General features: G+C 46.7%; 1 protein-coding gene and 1 non-coding gene across 6 annotated transcripts in view; one reads left to right on the plus strand and one right to left on the minus strand.

Moving 5' to 3' along the window:
* Positions 1 to 328: 328 nt before the first annotated feature.
* LOC115895012 lies at positions 329 to 393 on the plus strand. Its single transcript, XR_004055222.1, has one exon. It is a non-coding gene; the product is annotated as a U7 small nuclear RNA (small nuclear RNA).
* Positions 394 to 1,246: 853 nt separating this feature from the next.
* Positions 1,247 to 22,159, minus strand: part of MSI2 (musashi RNA binding protein 2) — a 430,569-nt gene continuing 409,656 nt past the window's right edge. The window contains exons 12-14 of one of the 5 annotated variants that reach the window (XM_030922583.1): positions 10,862 to 11,070; positions 8,906 to 8,978; positions 1,247 to 6,375 (exon numbers count right to left, since the gene is read on the minus strand). In XM_030922583.1, coding sequence (XP_030778443.1) covers positions 8,937 to 8,978; positions 10,862 to 11,070 — 251 coding nt within the window. In that variant the 3' untranslated portion in view covers positions 1,247 to 6,375; positions 8,906 to 8,936. Of the gene's footprint in view, positions 6,376 to 7,012; positions 8,979 to 10,861; positions 11,071 to 22,159 lie in introns of those variants that run through there. The other 4 variants (XM_030922586.1, XM_030922585.1, XM_030922584.1 and 1 more) reach the window with 4 other exon arrangements.

The following is a 22,159-nucleotide window of genomic DNA, read 5'->3' on the forward strand; positions in this document are numbered from 1 at the left end:
TTGGGCCTCCCCCTTCTTTGAGCTGAGCAATCAGGGTGAGGAAGATGGCCACCAGACGGCCTCATGTGTCTGGCTCACTTCTCTCAGAATTCCTAAAAGGGATTTCTCACGTCAGCTCCCATTGGTCTTTCATTTCTGTGGGGCAGCAGGGATTATACTCTTCTCTCCTGCCCTTAAACAATGTAACGAGACACTGTGGAGGGCTGTCTGTGGACACACAGGAGGTGGGCCTGGAACCCAGTGCTCCTGCCTCCAGCTCCAGATAAAGGAATGCATCTTCTACTGTCTCCTCTAGGACCCCAGTGTAGCGGGAATACCTTAAAATTGTTAGTGCTTCAACTTTTTTAAAGAATCTTGTCTAGCTGGTTTTCTGGTTTTCACTGGAAAGCCCATTTTACAAAAACGATAAATTTGTTATATGCAGGAGACAGGAAGTTGGAGGAGGGACCCAAGAAGGCCATGCCCTGGAGACTATAGCTTTCCTGGGGGCCATGAGGAAGCAGCTAAGGGACACTGGCAGGCATTGTCCTTCATCCACGCTTCATCCCTTGCACACCTCTTGGTCTGGTGTTTCTCTCCAGGGCTTCAAAGCTGAGGAATCCACTGATTCAGAGCATGCTGTAGCTGTCATCACCAGGTCTTGGGACTTGCCCTCAGTGTACTGGGTCTCAATTCTTTTGTATCCTCTCATTTGTTTGGTAGAGAGAGGGGTGGAAAGTATTGCAGATAATCTATCTCTACATCTTTAGTTTTGTGATTCTGATGATTTCCAGTAGGCAAAACTTTAAACTCCTTGAGGGCAGAGGTCTGATACTTGTTCAGATCCCTACTCAAGGGTAGTGGAATGTGGTTTGGCGCCTTCTCCCACGCGCTGTTGATAACTGAGGGCAGCACCCAGGAAAGCCCCTTAGCTCCTTCCACCATCTGGGTCCTCTGATCTGCAGGACCTTTGGGGTTTATTCCCTGTCCACCCATGGGTTCTGTGTGCCTTCTGCTGTTAATCTACGCCACTCTCCCATCTGCTCTTCCATCTTAGTGCTCTCTTGCCACTTCATAAAAATGGTGCCACAGCTCCCTGGGGACAAGGCAGGGGCTTCTTCCCTGCTGGAGGCCTGTGGCCAACATTCATGCTGAGGGGTGAGGGTGGCAGGTGCGATTTGATGAGATCCTCTCCTGCTCAAGCAAAACAACAGGTCTCCCAGAGCCCAGCCCTTCTCTGCAAGCGAAAGAATACCAAACAACTCTGTTCAAAACAGTTTATTTTATTTTATTTTTTTTTTTTTGTCAGACAAACACATTGATTTCTGGACCACAGTAGAGGATGGAAACCTTTCACAAACTTATTTATTTGAAAATACAAATATAAAATTATACTTTCCACATCTGTGATGTGAGAGACTGCCATCCACATAGTAATTTTTTACAACAGGGCTTTAAGAAAGCCACACACAAAGACCTGAAAGATGCTTGAGATATATATATATATAGATAGATACATATATATGTATATATATAAAAAAAATACTCACTACCAAAGTTCTCATCAGTTTCATACTAAAGTATAAAAGTAAGGGTGAGGTCAGCCACAGTGCTAGGGAAAGTTTTATTTAGATACATTTATGTCCACATGAAACGCTTAGACTTGCATCCTATTACATATGGAATTCTGAGTTTACAATACACCATGAACGGCAGATTGGCTAGCCCACGCTACTTAAGAGGACACTCACAGATTCCACACGGGATGGTACATTATGTACAGAATACAGTAGTAGAGAACCTTCGAGGGAGGCTCTGGAACTTTTGTCTCTCAGCCTCCAGCCCCCTCCCCCATCATGCCCCTGCCTCCCGGAACTGAAATCCTGTCTGAGACAATACATTCTGATTATTTGATAGCCAGGTGTTTGGATTAAGGTTGCCCCCCCAGCCCCCGACAAGAGGGGTGGATTTTATTTATATGTTTTTGTGTTTTAGTTTACTTACTTTTTTTTGGTGGAAAAAAAAAAAAAAAGAAAAAGAAAACAAACATATTACAGTATTAAAGTATTGCTTAACTTCCAGCGTCTCCTTGTGTAGTGTCTGTGCCCAGGACAGGGCTGAGCTGACGTCTGCTAGTTTTCTGCTTTGGGGTAAGGGTGGGGAAACCCGCCAGTGTCTTTCTTCAATGTGCTTGCCTGCAGTCAGTCCCTCTGCTCTACCCACTGTCTGCCTCCCTTGGAAGATAGCCTGGCTTGTGAAGCACATTCAAGAAAAAAAAAAAAAAAAAATCTCCCTTCCCCCACCAGCCCCCCACTCTCCCTCTGTCCCTGCGTGCCACTTGCAACCGATAAAGAGAAGTATGAGTTAGTGTTTCTTTTGTAAACAATTTCATATGCAATATAATACAGAAAGCATGGCTGACCTTCAATAAAAAATGTAGTAAACGATATTGCTTTATTCTTGAATATGCTGCAGTGAGTGAATGGCAGAATGAAGCAGTGTGGAGGTGGTGGAGGAGGCTAAGTCCCTAGCCCTCGTTTGCACTGAAGATCAAAATAGGTTTTGTTTTTCTATTTGGAACCAAAAATAAATTTTTTTCCCCAAAAATCCCCAAATGAAAAAGAACAACAAGCAAAACCCGCCCCCAAGAAATCAAAAACAAAACAAAACCAAGAACAAAAACTGAACACCTTTCAGGTCATTAGAACCAACAATTACCCAATGATTTTTATACTAGTCTAGCAAGATGTGTGTAACATTCACTGGCTGTGATTGCTGTGCAGTGAAACAGTAAATTGACAGCAATAGAGCCATGCTACCTTAAAGTCCAAGCTACAAGTTCAAATTAAGATGAAGGTTATGAAGGATAAAAACGCAAAGGCCTGTTGGGGCTTCGTTTGAATCAAGCTAATGGGCGACTGGGATAGAGCGCGAGGCTGTTTGGTTTTCCCAATGGATATGAGGAAGGCCACAAGCCAAGTCTGTGGAAGCTGCTAGAGAGCAGACCAAGGCTTGGTCATATCCGTCAGCCCCATGCCCAGCTAGAACCGGGAATGGGTCCGGGAGCTAATGCCACTCACTCGCCTCTGCTTGGGAGGAGAGGAGTTTGGGGGTCTCAGGCAGATGGATCTGGAAGCCAGAAAGTCACCCGGTGGCTGTTTGATAATTCCGGGGAAAAGCCATCAGCCAAGAGGGTTTCTCCCCCAGGGAAGGCGAAAGGTGGTTCCCATGTTCGCCATTGAGCTTAACTGAAACAAAGACAAGGCTGAACATCAGTGCTAAAAGAATTTACAAAAATCTTTCAAAATGGACTTCTAGATGGATGGGGGGACTAACGTGAACCTTAAACCTAGGTAGCCACATTAAAACATATCGGATTTCCACAAGATTTGTGCTATGGGCTACTGGGTCTCTTCAAAAGGTATATAAACATCTAAAACATATTCACACAGATTATCAGTTTCTTCTGAGCATTCTTAAAAAAATATTTTTCTCTTAGTAAAATCATTTTAATATACCATGCCTCCCTCTTTTAAAAAATAAATTAAAAAAATCCAGTTTTGCATATCTAGCATTAGCATTTAAGGTAGTATGGCACCCCTTCACAGTGGGGGAGGGGGGGGATCTACAAAACGCCGTAGAGTCCGCCGGCATTTTAACATGGTGAGACCTTGGGTTAGTTGAAACCACATCAGATCAGCTAAAATAAAATTAAACTTGAAATCGAAAAAAATAATTAAAGGAAAAAACTGCCCCCAAATTATTAGCTTTTTTTTTTTTTTTCATAAATAAGAGAAAGTTCTATCCTTACTGGTCCTAAATCTGAATAACTATGTCTAATTTTTTAAAATCTTAATTATGTTATACCTATCAATATGTACTAGAAGAAAGAGGAGAAAAAAAGTCGCTACACTAGTACCAGGACAGCACGCTTACAAGATAGCCATTTTATACATTATTAACATACAATGATCAACAAAGAGTCTTGTATGAGGTGATGGGGGATGCAGAGAAAAGGAAGGGAAGTACAGTACATCACCAACATGGACAAAATAGGAATTAAATTCCCTCGTCTAAACACTGAATTTCTGGGAATTTACTATTTTTTCTTTTTTCTTTTTTCTTTTTTTTAAATAAAACTTCTGTTTTGTTGTTTTATGACTTGAACAGGTTTTGATATTTTAAAAGCGCTCAGCATTTAATCCGGTTGTTTGGCGGAAAAGAAAAGAAACAAAGAAAGGAAAAAAGCAATAAAAAACCCTCACCAAACAACCTATCATTTTATTAGAAAAACAAAGAACATGATTTTTGTTTTAATTAAAAAAAAATGTTGTTGCTGTTTCATTAGAATTGAAAAAGGCTTTTTTCTTTCTTTCTGAGTTAGCATTTTGGAGTCTGTAGTTTGAAGATGCTTTTGCCCTACCATGTCTGTGAATGTCTACATTAGTCTACTTTGTTAGTAAAATTTATAAAAATAGGAGTGCAGCAGCTCTTTATAATAAATGTCGCATTCAGTGTCTCATACTGGCTGTGCCTTAAGTACCAAATTTATAAACGTAACAATTTAAAAAATATTAATAAAACGTCAATATCACATTTTAAAAAAGAAAAATATATATCCACACTACAATATGTTTTAATGCCATCTACTGAGTTGTACTTCTAGAGTTGCTGTTGCCGACCTATTACCAATATTTAAAAAAAAAGTTAAATTAAAAAATATCCTTCATCATAAGTATCTTTCCCCAACCGAGGACCATATATTATAACAGCCAAATGTTAAACATGTGCAAAGAGGAAACTGTCAGTTTTTCCCACCAGTCACAGTGCAGTGATGTTTATACTTTTTATTTTTAAAATTCTGTTTACATCTACAATAAATTAAAAAAAAAAATTCTTCCATAGCCTCTCTGGTGATACTTGCAGCACTGAGGTATTAAAAAAAATATATAAACCAAAAGGTTGCTTTCCTAATTTGTAAATAGAAAGTGAATGGAGAAAGGTTGTATTAATGCAGGCTTATCCACTCCTGGCCCATGGGCCCCCAGATCTGGGAGCGGGGTAGGGAGCAGGGGGAGAAGAGAGGCAAAGTGTCCTAGGAACCTTTGGAGGTGCTGAAATGATTGGACAATAGAAAATGATCAAATATTTAAAAATTAAGACTGAAAAAGAATATCCCCCCCACCCCACCCCCACCCAAGCCAAACAGGTGTGCTTTGAAACTTTAAATATGTTAAATATTAACATTGTAGCTTTGTTTTTAAAAAACGTCTTGGGAAAAGCAGTTTTTCATATTTTAAATAAAAATCTAACTAGACGGTAACATTTGAAGCTGTGCACAGACAAGAGGTTAATAGGCTGGTACAACACTAATACAGTTCTTAGGTCTATCACACAGACAGAGGAGCTAAACAGTGCTCTAACTTGTCCTGGGGTGGTCCTGGCAGCTGGGCGATCTTCATCTCAGTAACTAACTTGGCCAACGTTCCCTTCCCGCCTCCTTCCACAGAGCATCAAACTGCCTGGGACCGACTCCCTCACAAAAATATTTTTGATTCTCTCTTTCTTAATAGTTTCTATGTAGTTAATGGAATTGTATTTACAACATTTCTTTTTTAGAATTCACAATTTCAAAAAACCTTATAATATCACCTCTTTCAACAGAAAAAAAGCACTTATAGAAAAGAAGGACACCCAAAACACTGTCGTCCTTACCTTATTGCCGAAAATAGACTCAGATTAACAAAGAGACATCACAAAAAGAACTGCTAGAGAGTCTGTTAATTAGCTTACTACATCTCACTTCTTCTACAACGCAAAATAGAAAGCTCATGCCCACCTCCCGCCCCGCACTTCACAATTTTGCTTCAGTGTGTGCTCAAGTTCCACCTGAAAATTCATACAGTCTCAGAATTGGTACCAAAATAGGGAGAGTAATATTACCATCTCAGCATCCTTTAAAAGTGAGAACAGAACCAAAACAAGCAAAAAAAAATTTTAAGAAAAAATAACTCCTTAATATAACAATTATACTATGGTTAGCTTTGAACTAGATATTAAAGCTATGTGACTACTGGACTAAGTCAAAATCACTACCAAATGTGATTCAAAGAGATTTAAAAGGAGAATGGGAAGAGAGGAAGGGAGAGGGAAACCATCAAGAAAAACAAAACAAAACAAACCGAAATCATGGGTTATACACACATTTAAAAGCTGTTGTCTTATATTACAGCAGATTTGTGAGATGATGAGATGTAGTCAACCCTCGATCCGAAGTGAGCCATCTCTGGTTGGGATGGGGAGTGAGGCTGGTGGGGGTCCAGGTCTGAGGACATCACCTAAACAAAGGGCCACTCAGAAACTTCGCCCAGTCTTGCCTGGACATCCAGGTATGCTCTGCAGGGCGGGGAAGGCCAGGATGTCCAGAAGAAAACATAAAATGGAGGGGAGAGGGGAGGAGAAAGAAGTGTCAGACAAGTATGAGATTTCCTCCACGGTTTTAACTAGAGTTTCAAAGATAGACTTCATTGGACTACTGAATATGCATGAAAATCACCTGGCTAGAAGCCTATGAGATCACAGCTTTGGAAATCTGACACCTAAACCATGCCTGATACTGGGGAGAGGACAAGGTCACAACTCTTCTTGCTGATTTGACACAGTACCGTGCGGTTCCTGAGGTAATGGTGGGAAATGTGGTCACAGGGGTTGCAGCCAGATGGGCCAACTGCCCATTGACCAGAGATACCTTTTTTCTGTTTAAACTTCTGTTTTCAAAGCTAAATGTTACAAACAAACAAACAAACAAACAAAAAACCCCACAAACTTTTGCCTTTATTAGATACCCATCAATAACATTTAAATGCAAACTTACACTAAAAGATCATACCACATACCAAAAACTAAAGGTCATGACACTAAAAATATACAACAAATAACCAGCTTTGGTTACAGGAAACAAAAACAGGCCCAGGATTCACAGATGTGTTAACTGAGTCTCCCTGAATTGACTGTGGGTGGGGGATGGGGGGTGGGGGGCGGGGGGCGGGTAGTGGGGCCTGGGCTCCTCTTTTGTGGATGGCACTAAATGTCAGAGGGTCACCTCTGTTGGGGACAATGCGTGTGTTTGACCAGTCCTTCCTAACTGCTGCGGTGCAGCCATGTGGCTCTGAGTTCACCTAATCCATTCTGGAAGGGGGTGAGTTGCTATCACACTCCTGGCTACTTCGTCCTCTGGAAATTGAGTCCTAGACTTAGACGAGGGAGGATGGGCTGGTAGCAACCTCCCCCATCCCATTCTATCCCACCTCACCCCTATGGAAAGGCTTTAGTGGCCTTGGGGGTACATGGAGCTGTGGGCAGGAAGCCCTACACCACTCCTTCTCTTCCAGGGGAGGTAAGGAGGGAGCACAGGCAGCCCCAGTGCCTGGCCTTTCAAGGGTCTGCTGTGCCTGGTAGTTGTTTAACCCCCTCTTCATCTGACTTCACAAAGGGCTGGAGCCATCTTCAGTCTCCAGAGTTCTTGGTGATATCAGTTGTCCCTGCTCTCAGAGAAACCTTACTTCCTCTAGGCCCCCAAACCCAGCTTAATTAGTAGCGAGTAGCTTTCCTTCAAACTGTTAGTGGCCTCTGGCTCTGGCCAGCAATGGCTGGGTCAGTGGTCAAGGGGAAGTGGAGGCGAGGGGTGGGGGAATTCACACACATGGTTTATTTGGTTAACAGAGGCAGTTGCGTTAGTTGAGGTGATCCCTTAGCAGCAACATTAGAGAAATCCAAGAGATTTATGGAGCTCAACTCAACCCAGTTCTCCACCTGGTCCGACTCAGGAGCCAGGAGCAATCCCTCTCTAGGAGAGAGGCATCCAATGAAGTGCGAGCCCAAAGTGGCCAGTTCATCTCCAACCTTGTTTCTCCTACATCCCAACTCCAAGAGTGAAAGGCTCTGGTGCCCCTGTGGGATTTTCCTAGTGGAATACATTCCTTGGCCTCAGGTGTCACCCTCTCTTTTCCAGAGACGGATCCATGTTCCAACCTCACAAACTTAATGTGCTAACACAGTACACATCTGGTGCTTTCACAAGGACAACCCCTCTCCCTTGCTGGTGTTCTTCCCAAGAAGGACAGATACTCATTTCCAAAGGAGTGTGTGGCAAGGGGCTTCCTCACTGCCCCAGCCTCCCTCTCCTCTCTTCCGTCCCCTCCATATCCCCATCAAAGTGATTGAAAAAAATGTTTAATTAACTTGAGCTCAGTTTAAAAGGTTAGGAAACTGGCAGGGATCCAAATCCACGTTACACAGGTGATGTCGTTAATTTAATTTGCTTTTCGTGCAGTAATCTGGATAATTACTCAGTAGTTACTGGCAAAAATGTTTTCTTTTCATTAAAAGATGGAGTCTGACTGTTTGACTGCATGAACCCCATTGGCTGAGCCCCAGCAAGGCCTGGGGAGCCGAAGGGGCCCAGCAACTCACAGGGCCAGCTCAAAGGACCTCCAGGAGTGGGTGGCCCTGGCCCCCATCCCTGCTTCCAGGCCTAGCAGAAGCCCAATGCTTCCCTGCCTCTATCCCCCTGGGACGGGCGCAGCACGAGATCTCCTTCCAGTTTCCCACACTCTTGATTGTATTTCAAGACAGAGAAAGATGAAGGGTGGGGAAGATACAGAAAAAGAATCCAAAGAACCAAATTAAGAAAAAAAGAGAGAGAGAGTCAAAAAGGTGGGGGTCATGATTAAAAGCTGGAGGAAGGGATGACAGATTAAAAGACTGGATTTGTTTTTGCCCCCACCCTCCTGAAAAGGGGTCCAGAAAGAGGAGAGAGAGATGTGGATGTGATGAGACAGGGGGCACGCACGTACATGTATGACCCGTGGACATACATGTACGGACACACCAGCAGGGCGGAGACACATGGCAGAGACGGTAATACCTCAGAGTGAGATGGCAACGAAAGCACCTGCTCAATGGTATCCATTTGTAAAGGCCGTTGCAATCAAAGGTCCCTAAAATTGCACAATTGTTAAGGTCATCAGTGTGCTATACATGGGAACAGATTGTCACATTCTGGGAAAGGAAATTATCTCTAGGACTAGTTCTGTGGTTGCCAGCATGAATATGTAATTCTGAGACACCGTGCCATGAGGGGCCAGGATGACATCCTCCTTAGCTCCAAACCCCTAGTCCCCACTCCCTCCGCCCCTACCAAGCCTATCTGCTTACCCAGGGAAAAACCAAAAGCCAGATTCAGAGGCGTGGGTGGGTGGTGGGAAACGGGGGTTTGTGCCCCCAGTGATGGGCACGGCTGCCCTGAACCCCAGAGTGCAAAGATAAGTCTCTGTCCACAGGCCCAGCAGCTCTAGCTGGGGAGAAGAAATCCCGGTGCAGACAGACTGGGATGCTTTCTGGTTATTTCAGAAAAACATCACAGCCCACAGGTCAAAACACCCTGGTTTTCAAGAACAAATTGGGTCTGTGTTTCTGGATGCTGAATATGGAAATGAGTTGTGTTCTAAGTAGTGATAGATGGTCCCCTAAATTGAGCAGCTCTCAGGTAAATAATATTATTCTGGATTTGGTACCACAGTTGATCCGAGGGGATTAGATTCATTAAACTACTGACTTAAGTGATACTGGCTTGGGAGCAGAACTGAACAAGGACCCACCCTGCACAAGTAGGGCTGGCAGGTGTGTATGCGCGTGTGTGCATGTGTGCGTGTGCTTGTGTGCGTCCGTGTGTGCGTGCACGCATGTGTGCACGTGTGTGTGTGTGTGTGCATGTGTGTCTGTGTGTGTATGAGGGAGGAGCTCCCAATGCCAGGGGGCATGAATGAGGCCACCTTGGTGCCCTAGACTGTCTGCACGTGTTTTGTTCTCCGCAGCGTGGCCCCCAAGGCAGGGCTTGCCAGCTGTCGCTCAGAAGCAGAGTCTGACAGGAACGTGGCCTGGGACTGCAGACGCACCCATCTTAGCTCAAAACCAAGCTGCCTCCAAAATGCCGAGGCTGGCTAGGGTAAAGGTTGGCCAATTTTCTGTTTCCAAAATGGAAGGGACAGCGAGCAAGTGGGCTCAGACACATTCATGCTCACACACACCGGGAGGGAGAAGAACAATACAATCTGAAAACAGCATGCAAATCTGTTAAGCAAATTTCCATTGCCTGGATTAGTCAGATTATAGAACCACAGAGCATTACAAATATCAAATGCATCTGGCCTTCAAGGGGTGGGGGCTGCAGCTAAAGAACGCAAATGGGAACTTACTTGGAACCTGGAAACTGTAAGAAACATTAGCAAAGGAAACTGCCTGGGAGAGGGCTTGGACCCCCACACCACCTCCCAGGCTCCAGCACTGCCACTGGACCTTAGATTAGGGGCTCTGTTGACTAAGGCTCCTACTCTGGTAGGGAGCTGACACATTTCCCAGCTTTCAGGTCCCAGCCCACATGACAGTGTCCAGAAAGCGGGGATCGAGGAAGGTGGCCACTACTGAGGCCCTATTACGTGCCAGTGCGTGACATTATTTCGAATAATCCTCCCACAATCTTTTGAGGAAAGCACAGAGATTCTGGTTTTGCAGTCAGGGAAATGAGATTCAGACGGTAGTTATCGAAGTGGCTCAAGGATGCACTGTGTGAAGGTGACAGAGTGGTGAGATCCGAACTGGACCTGCCCACGCTCCTTCCACTCCATCACACAGCCACACGAGAGGCACTCAGGACATGTCTAAGACGACGGAGGCTTTAGCCCTCAGGAGCTGGTGTGATGTTGATGGGGACCCTCTGTCCTCTCCTCTGCCCCCGATTTTGGGCTTTCCTGGCACACCCACAGGCTACAAGGAGCTGGTCAGGAAGGAGGAGGCAGGAGGGCAAGGGAAGGCAGGTACTTACAGCTATGCCGTGGCCGAAGCCCGAGCCCGGCTGTGGGCTGGCCGCACTTATGTAATTCCCCACTCCGGAGTCCTGGCTGGCAGGGCCGTAGAGATCGGCGACAGGTCCTGGGCTGTTGGCCCCCGGGAAGCCTCCGGGCCGCGCCGGGTTGGAGCCTGCCGGGGAAGCGGGCGCGCCAAAATTCGGTTGAGCACTGTAGCTATTCAGGACTGGTGTGCAGAGAATAGAGCTGGGTATGAGGCCAGAAGCCAGGCATGCACCGGTCATTACAAGCCAAACACTTGAGAAAAACAGCTGAGGCCCAACTTCTAACACTCAACCAAGGCCATGCGAAAACATCAGCAGGGACTCAAGAATACTCAGCCCAGGCTACTACTAAGAAGCTTGGAGCTCCAAAAATATAGAGAATAAAAAAAACAATCATTCAACACACTACGGCAACCAACCGGAGGTGCTTCACTGCCCACCAAATTATCACAATAGAAATAGAGATATATATGGAAGAGAGAGAGAGAGAGAAAGAGTTTTTTTTTTTCACATCTGAATTGATGCTCATGCAGTCTTCTAGATCTGGGCACGTTGAGACAGCATTCACATCCCATGCAAACTACAAAGGAACTAGTTTTAGACTACACATTGTGTTAATATTGATATTAAAACGTGACAGGAAACAAAGCAATTTGTGTCCAGGAAAAAAAAAATCTTTGCGGAGGGGATTTTTGATCTTTTCTTGTATGTGTGTTTCACTTTTTCTTTTTTGTTTTTGGATCCATTAAATGACAAATTTGTTTTGTTTTGTTTTTTTAAAAAAAAGACAAAAAAGATCTCCATTCTCCATCCCACCCCCACCACTCCCCCCTCCCCACTGGCTACTCCCTCCCTTCCCACCCTTCCCACTCATAACCCTGAATGAAAGTCATCAATACTGAACGTGGTCGGAGGATGGGATATGTCATGGAGAGTTTGGGCATCTTGACATAACAGTAATGATGGCGGCAGAGAGTTTCCTTTTGGGGTGGAGAGAAGGGGATGGAGGGAGGGATGGGGGGGAATGGTAAACCTGGAGGCTGGGGCCAGAGCTGGGGTGGAAGCCAATGGTTCTACAGGACACCCACACACTCACCTCCTGCAGGAGAAGGAAAGGGGGGATTTAAGCTTTTTTTTCCTTTTGTTTAAAAAAAAAGACAAAGAAGTATGAATGCAGAACATACCAACTGAACCAATTCATAGCTAAACCACAGCTGACCAAAATGCCTGCTTTCTCTTGGTTATCCTGCAATGTCAACTCCAGACTGAAAACAGCAAGCTCAGGATGTACCTTTGCTATAGAGAGAGGGGACTTGACACGCACAGATCCAGAGAGTGGGGGGGTTGCAGATCAGGGGGCAGCGGAAGGTGACACTGCCTCGGTCCCCCACCAATCTCATCATTCTGACCCTAATGAGGGCCGCAGCCTGTCAACCAGTTAACTAGGTTAATTTTGTTCACCTTTATTTCCCCTTAGTAGTTTAAATTTTATTTTCTTCTCCAAAATGGAAAACAATATTTTTTTTTAATTGTAAAAGGAAGTTCTTATTGATTTTTAAGCCTCAAGGTGAGTCTGGGCTGGCTACCTTTGGTCTACGGCTAACCCGTATTAAAGAACCAGACATTCTGAGAGTCACACTTTCAGATCTTCGGCTCCAAAGGGCTGCTCCTTGCAACAATCACTTCTCCCTTCTGCCTCCCTTGGCCTCTCCCCCTCTTCCCTGTGACCAGTTGCCTTCAATGGCAGAGGCAAAGAACATCCATGCAGGTGGGGTCACTCCTGGCTTTGGCCCCTCCCTTGCCCAGGGACCTGTGGTTTGAGGCCCTCCGTTCTGGTGGGCCTGGAAGAGCCAGAAGTGGATTGATTTTCACCCACTTGTCACAGGGATGGGAAGAGACTGATGAGGCAGCCAAGGCTCACTGGTAGGAGACTGAGACAGAGACACAAAGATACAGGAGAGACCAAATCAAGCTGGGCCTGGCTCCTGACTCAGCAGAGAAAACAGAACTGCAGCCTCCGGATGCCCTTGGGTTGGGAAGCCCAAAGGTGAGCCCCTTTGAAGCTGTAGCTGAGAAATGAATAAACTGGCCAATGGAAAGAGCAGGTTAAAGAGAAAAAGAAAAAAATAAATTACAGAGGCTGAGAGCAAGTGAACGGCTGATCTGGGAATGCGCTGGCAGACAAAAGGATCAGAGATTTTTGAATACAGAAGATTCAACTTGCAGATAACACTTGGCCCTCTCACTCATGGAGGCAAATATCAAGCCGAGATATTCAAAAGGCGGTATTATCTTAGTCTAACACATTTTTTTCTTCTGAGCTCAGGAAAACAGAAGAAGCTTGGACGGACGGTGGACTCCTGGTTTTGTCCAGGCAGCTGAAATCCCTCCCTATGCAAATGAACTAATTAGCCTGTTCCTTTTTAGGCTAATAGGATGGGGTGGGCATGAGGAGGCACAGTGGTTGATGGAAAGAAAGTTTTTTTGGCTTCTTTCTTGTCTGGCCGGATGTGAACCCAGGAAGGTGTTGGGCAGGCTCACCTAACTAGTGGGCGGAGAGAAGCAGGTTTAGGTTTCCGTTTCTTCCAACAGAAGAGCCAGCTAGAGACTAACCTAGCCAGCAGAAGCAGTCTCGGAGACAGGATGTAGCATGCCCACAGAAGGGTGATGTCCAGAAATGCCCCCTTCTGCAGGCTTAGAAGACAGAAGGGCTGTTGGTATTATGCCCATCCTAGGCAACCTCTCCCATTCCTGTGTGCGAGGAGGCCTGTGGCTTCTGAGTCGGCCTGAAGGGAATTTCACAATAAGCAGCTCATCTTAGGTCTATATCACCCCTCCTTGCTCAGTCATCCTCCATCAAATGACACTAAAATCACCGTGGAGAAGACACTGTATTAGAATGCACCTTTCAAATCCCAAGTCCTGTTTTATTATGCACTTGCTCATCACAATGCCGGAGCCTCAGCTCAAAGTCACCTTGCAGATGTCCCCCAGCCAGGGGTGAAAGACAGGGCTGCTGGGTCTCCACTAGAGGGCGCAGCTGGCAGGCAATAAGCACCCAGCTCTGGCTTCTAGGCAGTGGAACCCGCACCCTTGAGGGCCGGGCGCATGGAAGAGAGGCGCCTCTATTTTCCACAGTCAACACTTCTGTCTGTCTGTCTCTGCGAGCAGAAGACCCAGGCTCCAGAAAGCATGTTAAAGTCCCCGAACAAGCCATCTGGAAACTCATGCATCTTTGAGAAGACTCATAAAAAAGCAACGCCTCCGGCTGCTTAGGAGAGAATGGGGACTGCCACTTGGCACATAAACTTGTCAGTAGCTGTTCCTGCTGTCTGACAGTGGGACGGCATTAGGGACAAAGCAATTTTCTTCTTTCGCGAAGTCAGCGTAACTCCACATACTGAACACTGGCTGGTTACATAGGAAAGGGGGTCATCTGAGAACGCTGTCTCCCTCTAAGAGGAGAGGTAGAGAGTGGGGTTGCAGGGGGTGGGTGGGGGAGGCATGAAGCCAAATCTCTGACCGGAGGGTGCTTTCTGTGGAAGTCATTCTCCAGTCAATTCTCAGTGATCTTTCTAAGTGAAGGGTGCCTTTTCCCCAGGCACGGAGACTTATTTTGGGGGGCCAGAATCGGTCCCATATACCAGGATCAGCCTGGGAAGAGAAGATGGGACATAGCTCTTAGTGGGCAAGGGCACTTGTCTACTGCTCAGCTAGGGTGTGCGTGTGTGTGGGGGGGGGGCAGGGAGTACACTTTGTTGAATAAATAAACAGTGCTGAGATTTATAAATTGGATATTATGACTCCTGTCCCAGAAGAGGACAATGTCTTGCATACGTCTTGGCATTTTTGCAGCAGGAGCGATGAGCATTAAGTGGCTTGGGATAAGCCCTGCTCTAGGATGGCAGTTTGGGGGCTCATTGTGGTGATCAGGTTCATTTCATTAGCAGCATCCATGGCAGCATTTTAATCCCAGGCAGGTTTCTCTTTGCCCCTCATCCTCACTCCCCAATATCCTCTGGGCTTTCGCAGTCAAGGTAGCACCCGCAGAGAGGCAGCAATGATGCAGAGAAAGGGAGCACTGGACTCGGAGGCAGAAGACCTGACTGTGACCCCAGCTCTGTTCTTACAGTCAGGTGCCTTGGGCTAAGAAGCCACTCACAAGCCCAAGTCCTCATCTGTAGCAAGTGAGTGATGCTTTCCTTATTCAATCTGACTCACGGGGCTGCTTTAGGAATGAAAAAGAGAAAGTGTTCTGTAACTTGTCAAGTTTAAAACAAATACACCCTATTTCTGAAATAGTTATGTATGCAGAGCCCAATAAGGCAGGTACCACACGTGGATTTAGGAAAATCTGATATAGGAAAATGCAATTCACTATCCATATGAATCAGGAGGTGACTTACAAAAATCCCAATTTATCCATTTGGTGCATTTAATCATCTTGGGCCTGAAGAAAGAAAGAACTGGGAATGGGAGTCAGAAAAGCAAGGACAAAGAATCTCACCGAGGAAGGCAAGAGGAGATGCACTTGAATGAAAGTTGGTGGCATTTCACATGGGATAAAAGGAGAAACTTCCTGCCCATCAATAAAATACTCTGATGGCTGACTTGGGAAAGTCCGAGAATCTTATCCTGGAGATCTTGACAGAGATGGATGCTGCAGACTTAAGACTCTCACCTGCAAGGGTTGGACCCAAAGCTACTGGGCATCTTTCCCTTAGGGTTCTAAAGCGAGATGGGAGAGATGCCTGCTGTCTGGCCAGCATGTGACTCTGCCCAACTGTGGTGACAAGGGACTGGGCTGAGAGTGGAATTAGGCATGGAGGGTAGGGAAGTGGTAGGAGTCAGAACAGCCTCACTGTAGGTCTAGAAAAGGTATGGAAGTCTAGTCCAATAATTTTTGTGTTGTCCCTAAGTGATGTCACTGGACCTGAGGCAAAAAGCTAGAGCAAGGACAATGAGGAGGGGCACCCCTCAGAGGGCACCTCTGGCTCTAAGGCCTGAAAATTGGATTATTACTGATCCAGAGAAAGGAACTGTTAACAAAATATTTTCCATATGAGCTCAGTTCACATATTTGGGACAAGCCAGGGGCCCACCAAGTTCCAGCCCTAGACCCAGCTCGTAGTTTGGTGGGTCTCACATTTCCGCAAAAGCCAGGCCCAGCCCTCCAGACAATTTCAGTCATCTGCATTGTGAATTATCTGCTGCTGCCAGGTTTCATTTCAGGCAGAAGACCGCAGTGGCCCCTGGCACATTTCCGGGAGAAAGACTCTTCCCTGCCTAGCTCGTGCATGTGGCTCGGGTAAGACAAATGCAATGGAGGGCCCACCCTTGCCAAGTCCAATGCAGAAGGGATTTGGGCTGACTGGTGTCACGGCCTCCATTCCCAACCCCCAGTCCTGACAGGATGGAGGACTGAGAACAGGAGAGGTCATAAGCCTGTGTAATAGTCTATGAGGGCAGAGGCTGTGTTAATTCATCACACTGAATTTTTAGGAGTTTTTGTTTTAGAGAAATTTAAAGAAACTAAATAAAGTTATCACACTCTCCAACACTCACCTCTGCCTTCATCTTGTCTATATCATGCTTGTATCTGCCTTGATTTAAAACTCCACAGTCATAGGACTCTATCTCCCTTATTAGCAAGAAATTCCTCCAGGCAGGTGGGGAACTCTCGGGATTCTCAGGGAACCCTATGTTCCCGATCAGAGAGCATATTCTCCAAAGAGCAATAGCAACCTTCTGCCATTCCTCAGTGGACACTGGCTCCACAATGCCAGTTGGCTGTCAACAGTGAGGGCCTGCATGAGTCCCTCTGAACAGCCAGCTACCCTTTATTGGAGGGCTCTGAATTTCGGCAACTGGGCAGCCAGAGGCCTTTCTGGGGAACAGAATTGGGGATCCCATTCTGCAGTTTCCTTCCTGTGCCCTCTGAAAACAGTGCCCACTGTAAATAATTGCAGATGGTCAAATGCGTAAGGTAAGCATGAAAAGACAAAATCTATTTCTGATAATGGAAGGAGAATACTCGGTTATGAATTGGCATGTCTCGAGCAGAGCAAGGTAGGATTACACTCCAGGAGTCTGCCCGGCCAGCTATGTCCCAGCAATCCTTGGCTCAAGCTTTCCTTCTAGAGCTTAGCCTGAAGGTAGGAGAGACTAGTAGAGAAGATCAGCAACGATGTCCAACCTGGGAAAATGGTATGACATGCTAAATTAAAATCAAATCAGTTCAGGCACCCAGATGCAGGGACAATCAATTTTATACACAATATAGTTTTTAAAGCTCTGCTGAAATTCAGGCTATTTCAGAAGGGAAGGGGGAAGATACTTTAAAACTGGGGAAGGACTAAGAGAGCAATGTGATGGGATTTCTTTTTCACTGTCTGCATATACAAACAGATATATTACTAAGAGGTACAAACTCAGCCTGGTGTCAACATCATGCTAGTCTTGATGTATCTCGAGTCGCCTGGCTCCTCTTACATGCTGCACGGGACACATGGTGAGTGTCTGGGCACGCACTGGGCTGATAGGGCAGCCAGCATCACACAGACATTCCAAATGTCAGTGATAATGGCGCCAGTCTTATGATAAGTTGTAGTTTCTGCTCGTTCTCAAAACTTAACCTGATTCAGACCACTGAGGTTGGTGCTGATAATGTCTACTGGTTAATGTTGGCCTGTCTCAAGTAGCGAACTGATGGACATGAGCACTTAACACTTGTGAATTATTTTGTTGAAAGATCTTGGCTTCTGGTCAAGTCACACTCCCCCAAAACCCTCAGGAGATAATATCGTTATTAGCCAGTTCTAAAACTCTCCTATAACATGTAAGTGGTAAAGCTGGGGAAGCACACTACCATTCAGATCAGTGTAGGGAGAAAGTTCCAAACACCCAGAACCAACCCATCTGAGAAAGGCTTTCTGGCTAGGACCATGCATTTTCTGTTGAGATATAATCTCAACAGTGCCGTGGTGCAATCTTGACTCACTGCAACCTCTGCCTCCTAGGTTCAAGTGGTTTTCCTGCCTCAGCCTTCTGAGTAACTGGGATTACAGGTGTGCGCCACCAAACCTGGCTAATTTTTGTATTTTTTGTAGAGACAGCATTTCACCATGTTGGCCAGGCTGGTCTCGAACTCCTGACCTCAGGTGATCCACCTGCCTCAGCCTCCCAAAGTGCTGGGATTACAGGCATAAGTCACCTTGCCCGGCCCTCCTGATACGTTTTTATTATCAGCCCTGATTTGATTCTGTAAGTGTAGCTCAAGCTCCAAAAGCACCAGGCCGGGTGGGTTCTAGGCTGCTGGGTTGGGAAGGTGGGTGAGGGAGGATGGTTGTTAGTGGTTGACTGCTGTCTGCTCATGGTGCAAATTCTGGGGATGGAGCAGCCTTGAATGGGCTGTGGCCTTGTGGCCAGAGAAACCAGGCTTGTGTCATGAGGCCAAGGAAAGAACTTTCTGGAGTTGAGGTCAGTTCCCATTTCTCTCAACCCCTAAGGGCCCTGAAGGACTGAGTTTGTTTGCAGGTTTCCAGGAGGCAAGCACAGAGGGCCTCGGGAAGGGAAAGGCCATGAGGCAGTCACTGGGGCCCTGTGCGGTGACCATAGGTCACTCCTGCCTGGCATTGGCACAGGGCTTGTCCTGCTTGTGTGAACTATCTGCCAGGCATCACCAGACCAGGCTTCAAGCCTCAAACGCAGGATGGTGTTCCTGATCCCTCTCCACCGTGAATGGATGCTTCAACAACAGCTCACCCTGAGCCTCTAAAGCGCTTCAGAAGAGGAGGGAAAACTAACCCGGGAGACACATGTTACGGTTTGGCTGAAGCAGGCGGTGTCTTAACACTAACATCCTGCTGCCTCTTCCTTAAATTAATTGGCTTCAGACTCCAGGCCCACATAGGTTAGAATTTGCAAGGACTAACAGACAAGGAGGCTCCTCGGAACCTGCAGCACCCATGCCATGCTGCATTGAGCCACCCAGCAGCTGGGCATGCAGCTGTGGGGAGGCGAGATGCCACCATCACCACTCAGCAGAGAAAAGGCAGAGAGGTGGCCCCTGTTGGGTGATACCAGAGCCTTTGCTTCCTCATCCAGCCCTCCCAGGTCTGAGACTCCAAAGGAAATAGACAGGGAGTTTGCTGCCGGGAGACAACTCCCTATTCTCTCTTACAGTTTGGTGGCTCCAAGTTTCTACTAGTTCAGTCCTGAAAATGTCCCTTGCATTGCTTTGCTTTGATCCAGTGACTGCCTCTGTCCTTGCAGCACATTCATCTCTCTTATCAAAAAAGAAGCCAGTTTGGCTTTTCCCCACATGTCTCCAGCCAACCTCTCATGTTGCTGCTCTGTGGTGTGCTCAGGCACCAATTTCCAACCTGAAAACCACCTTCCTGCCTGCCGCTGGCCAGGAGGCTCAGATCCTTCCTTGTGTCTTATAAGTGATTCCACTCACTGCAGGCCCAGTTTCTGCACGACAGACTACTGCTAAAAGAAAACACTATGAAATCCAAGGCTAGGACCACAGACTTATGAGGCAGCCTAACGTGGTCTTCTCAATCATGATGAGAAGCTGTGTAGGAATTAGATGTCACTCTGCCCCGTTAGGCCTGATACTAGCAGGGACAAAACAGGGCCTGGAGGTGAAAACCAATGAGGCAAGAAGCACAAAGTTCTAGAAGCTGCGGCTCCTGCAGGTGTGAGGCTGGAAAGGGAACGCATACTTATGAGCCCTACCGTGTTGCTAGGCATGTTGGTAGGTGTTTCACACCATCTTTTTTCATGCTCCGAACATCTTGTAAGAGCAGCTCTGTAACCCCCATTACAGATAAGAAGACCAAGGATTTGAGCAGCTAGGAAATGTGTCCAATGCCACACAGTGTCTCAGACAGGACTAAATCTGGCTCTAACTTGAAGGCACATGCTTTTTGAGTTACGCTGCTCAGGTGTCCCTCCTGGAATCATACTTTGACAAGGTTTCCTCTGTTTACTTGGATCTTTCTTTGCCCCAGAGAAATTGCAAATTCAAGGACACAGAACAGATTCTCCAACCTTGGAGTAGAAGCTCCTGAGGGATGGACCCTGTTGCCCTTTCCAAATTGGGAGCTCCCTGGCCGTGAAAACATCTCTTCCATCAGGGTGGGGGTTCCCTGAGGTCAGGATCTGACTGCCCCAAGAGATACAGGACTGCCTCTCTCCTGATGACTAGGTGACTCTCCCCTATGCCACAGACCAAAGAACAAGCAGACTTGCAGTACTGGTGGGGTCAGGCTGAAAGCAGAGAGGGCACTGCCAGAGGGAAAGTAAGCCCTGGTCAACCCTGGGCCCTCCCTAGAACTCCCCTCCCCAACCCCAGGAAAGTGCCTGGACCCAGGGGGCCACCCAGAGAGCTGATCTCAATCCTAAAAGACCACTCCATTCTGCTGAGAGCCAAGGCCTTTGGGGAGCTCGCATGCCCTAGGGCTGAACGGTATTTATTGCCCAATCATATCTAATAGAAAACTCACTGCTGGGGCTCTAGCAGGCAGGGGGCAGGGTGGGGTGGGGAACGTATCCCAGGGGCAGCCCCTTGAGGACCCACACAAAAGACTTTCCACTTGAGTAGCTCCTCTTTAATGATTATAAAGGCACAGGAGTCTAATCCATTTTTGATGTAAGCACTAATAGTTCTGTGTCCTTGAAGTTCAAAGCAGGCGCATACATGTCACTAATTAGCCAAGCACAGAGCCATTCAGCTCCCTCTCATGTTTCTAATTAGGTCTTTAATAACAAACAAACTCCGACCTTACCAAAAGGCCCCCATTGGTCAGTCAAGGAGGGTGGCTGCTTCTCTGTTTACAGTTGCTGCAGGCTGCTAGTTTTATTTGTACACGCCCTTAATCTCAGCCAGGACTGGCCTGTCCTCGAGGGAGACAGGGGGGTCCCTCCATGAGGACAAAAACCCCTTGGTCCACCCTGGAGGGTGGCCTTCCTGACCCTGCTGGGAAGACCAATGGAGGCAGGAGAGCCATGGGCTCCACAGCAGCAGGCTAGAGATCCCAGCCCCACCTCCCCACCTCCCAGTTAGAGGAGGCTGGGGTACCAGTTACAGCCACAGAGATGTTATGGAGCTTTACATCCAGCAAGAACATGAGCTACTTGGGCCCAGTGTTACACACTGTACCTGCCTGAGGCTCAGCCTGCTAGATTCTGGTTTGATGGGTCTGTGATGCAGCCTGGCCACTGCACAGTTTAAAACCTCCCTGGGTGATCCTAACAGGGAGTAACGTTCAAGAGCCACAGCTTTGGCCTCAGTCTCTGGGTTGATTTGCTCATTGACAGCAGCTTTTTACAGGTCCACTATTATTCATGAATACCATCCACACAGAATCAAACCCTAAGAGATTTAATCAACCACACCCAAGGATGGAAGTCTGAGGACAGATGTGTAAAATGATACACAGTTCTGGAACCGCTTCTGTCCCTCCCATTGCCTTCATGCATTAAACAATTCATGGCTGACTGTTTTCAAATTCCCATCAAGTTTTCTATCACCTGGAACCTCTCGGCTTTCTCTCCACTCACTTCTCTCAGATCTTTTTTCTTTTCTTTTTTTTCCCTCCCCTTTTTTGAGAGGGAGTCTTGCTATGTCACCCAGGCTGGAGTACAGTGGCACAATCTTGGCTCACTGCAACCTAGGGCTCCCGGGTTCAAGTAATTCTCCTGCCTGTCTCCCAAGTAGCTGAAACTACAGGCACACACCACCACACCTGGCTGATTTTTGTATTTTTAGGAGAGATGGGGTTTCACCATGTTGCCCAGGCTGGTCTCAAACTCCTGGCCTCAAGTGATCGGCCGCCTGGGCCTCCCAAAGTGCTGGGGTTACAGGTGTGAGTCACTGTGCCTGGCGGGTTTTCTCAGATCTTAAGGCACTGTCACTGTCACTGTTCCTATCTCCAAGGAAAAGGGATTTCAAGCTTTGGAAACAGCAGCAAAACAGAGCTGTAGAACTGAAATGGCCCCCAAGAACCCTTTAGTCTGAAATCCTCATTTAGTAGAGGTGGAAGCAGGCCTGGAACCAAGTCTTCCGATTCCCTACTCTGCCTTCTACGCTGTTATGCCGCCTCTATTTTTTTAAAGCTGTTAATCATCCTCACTGGAGTAATCAACCAGGCAACCTCTCCCCCTAGGAGGCAGAAGGGATAGAAAGCAAGCCTCTCAGCTGCTTTAACTTCGAAGGCCAGGGCATGCGGAGCCACGGGGACAACCCTGAACACAGTGTAAACC

Source organism: Rhinopithecus roxellana, chromosome 19, assembly GCF_007565055.1.
Source record: "Rhinopithecus roxellana isolate Shanxi Qingling chromosome 19, ASM756505v1, whole genome shotgun sequence".
Taxonomy (NCBI): domain Eukaryota; kingdom Metazoa; phylum Chordata; class Mammalia; order Primates; family Cercopithecidae; genus Rhinopithecus; species Rhinopithecus roxellana.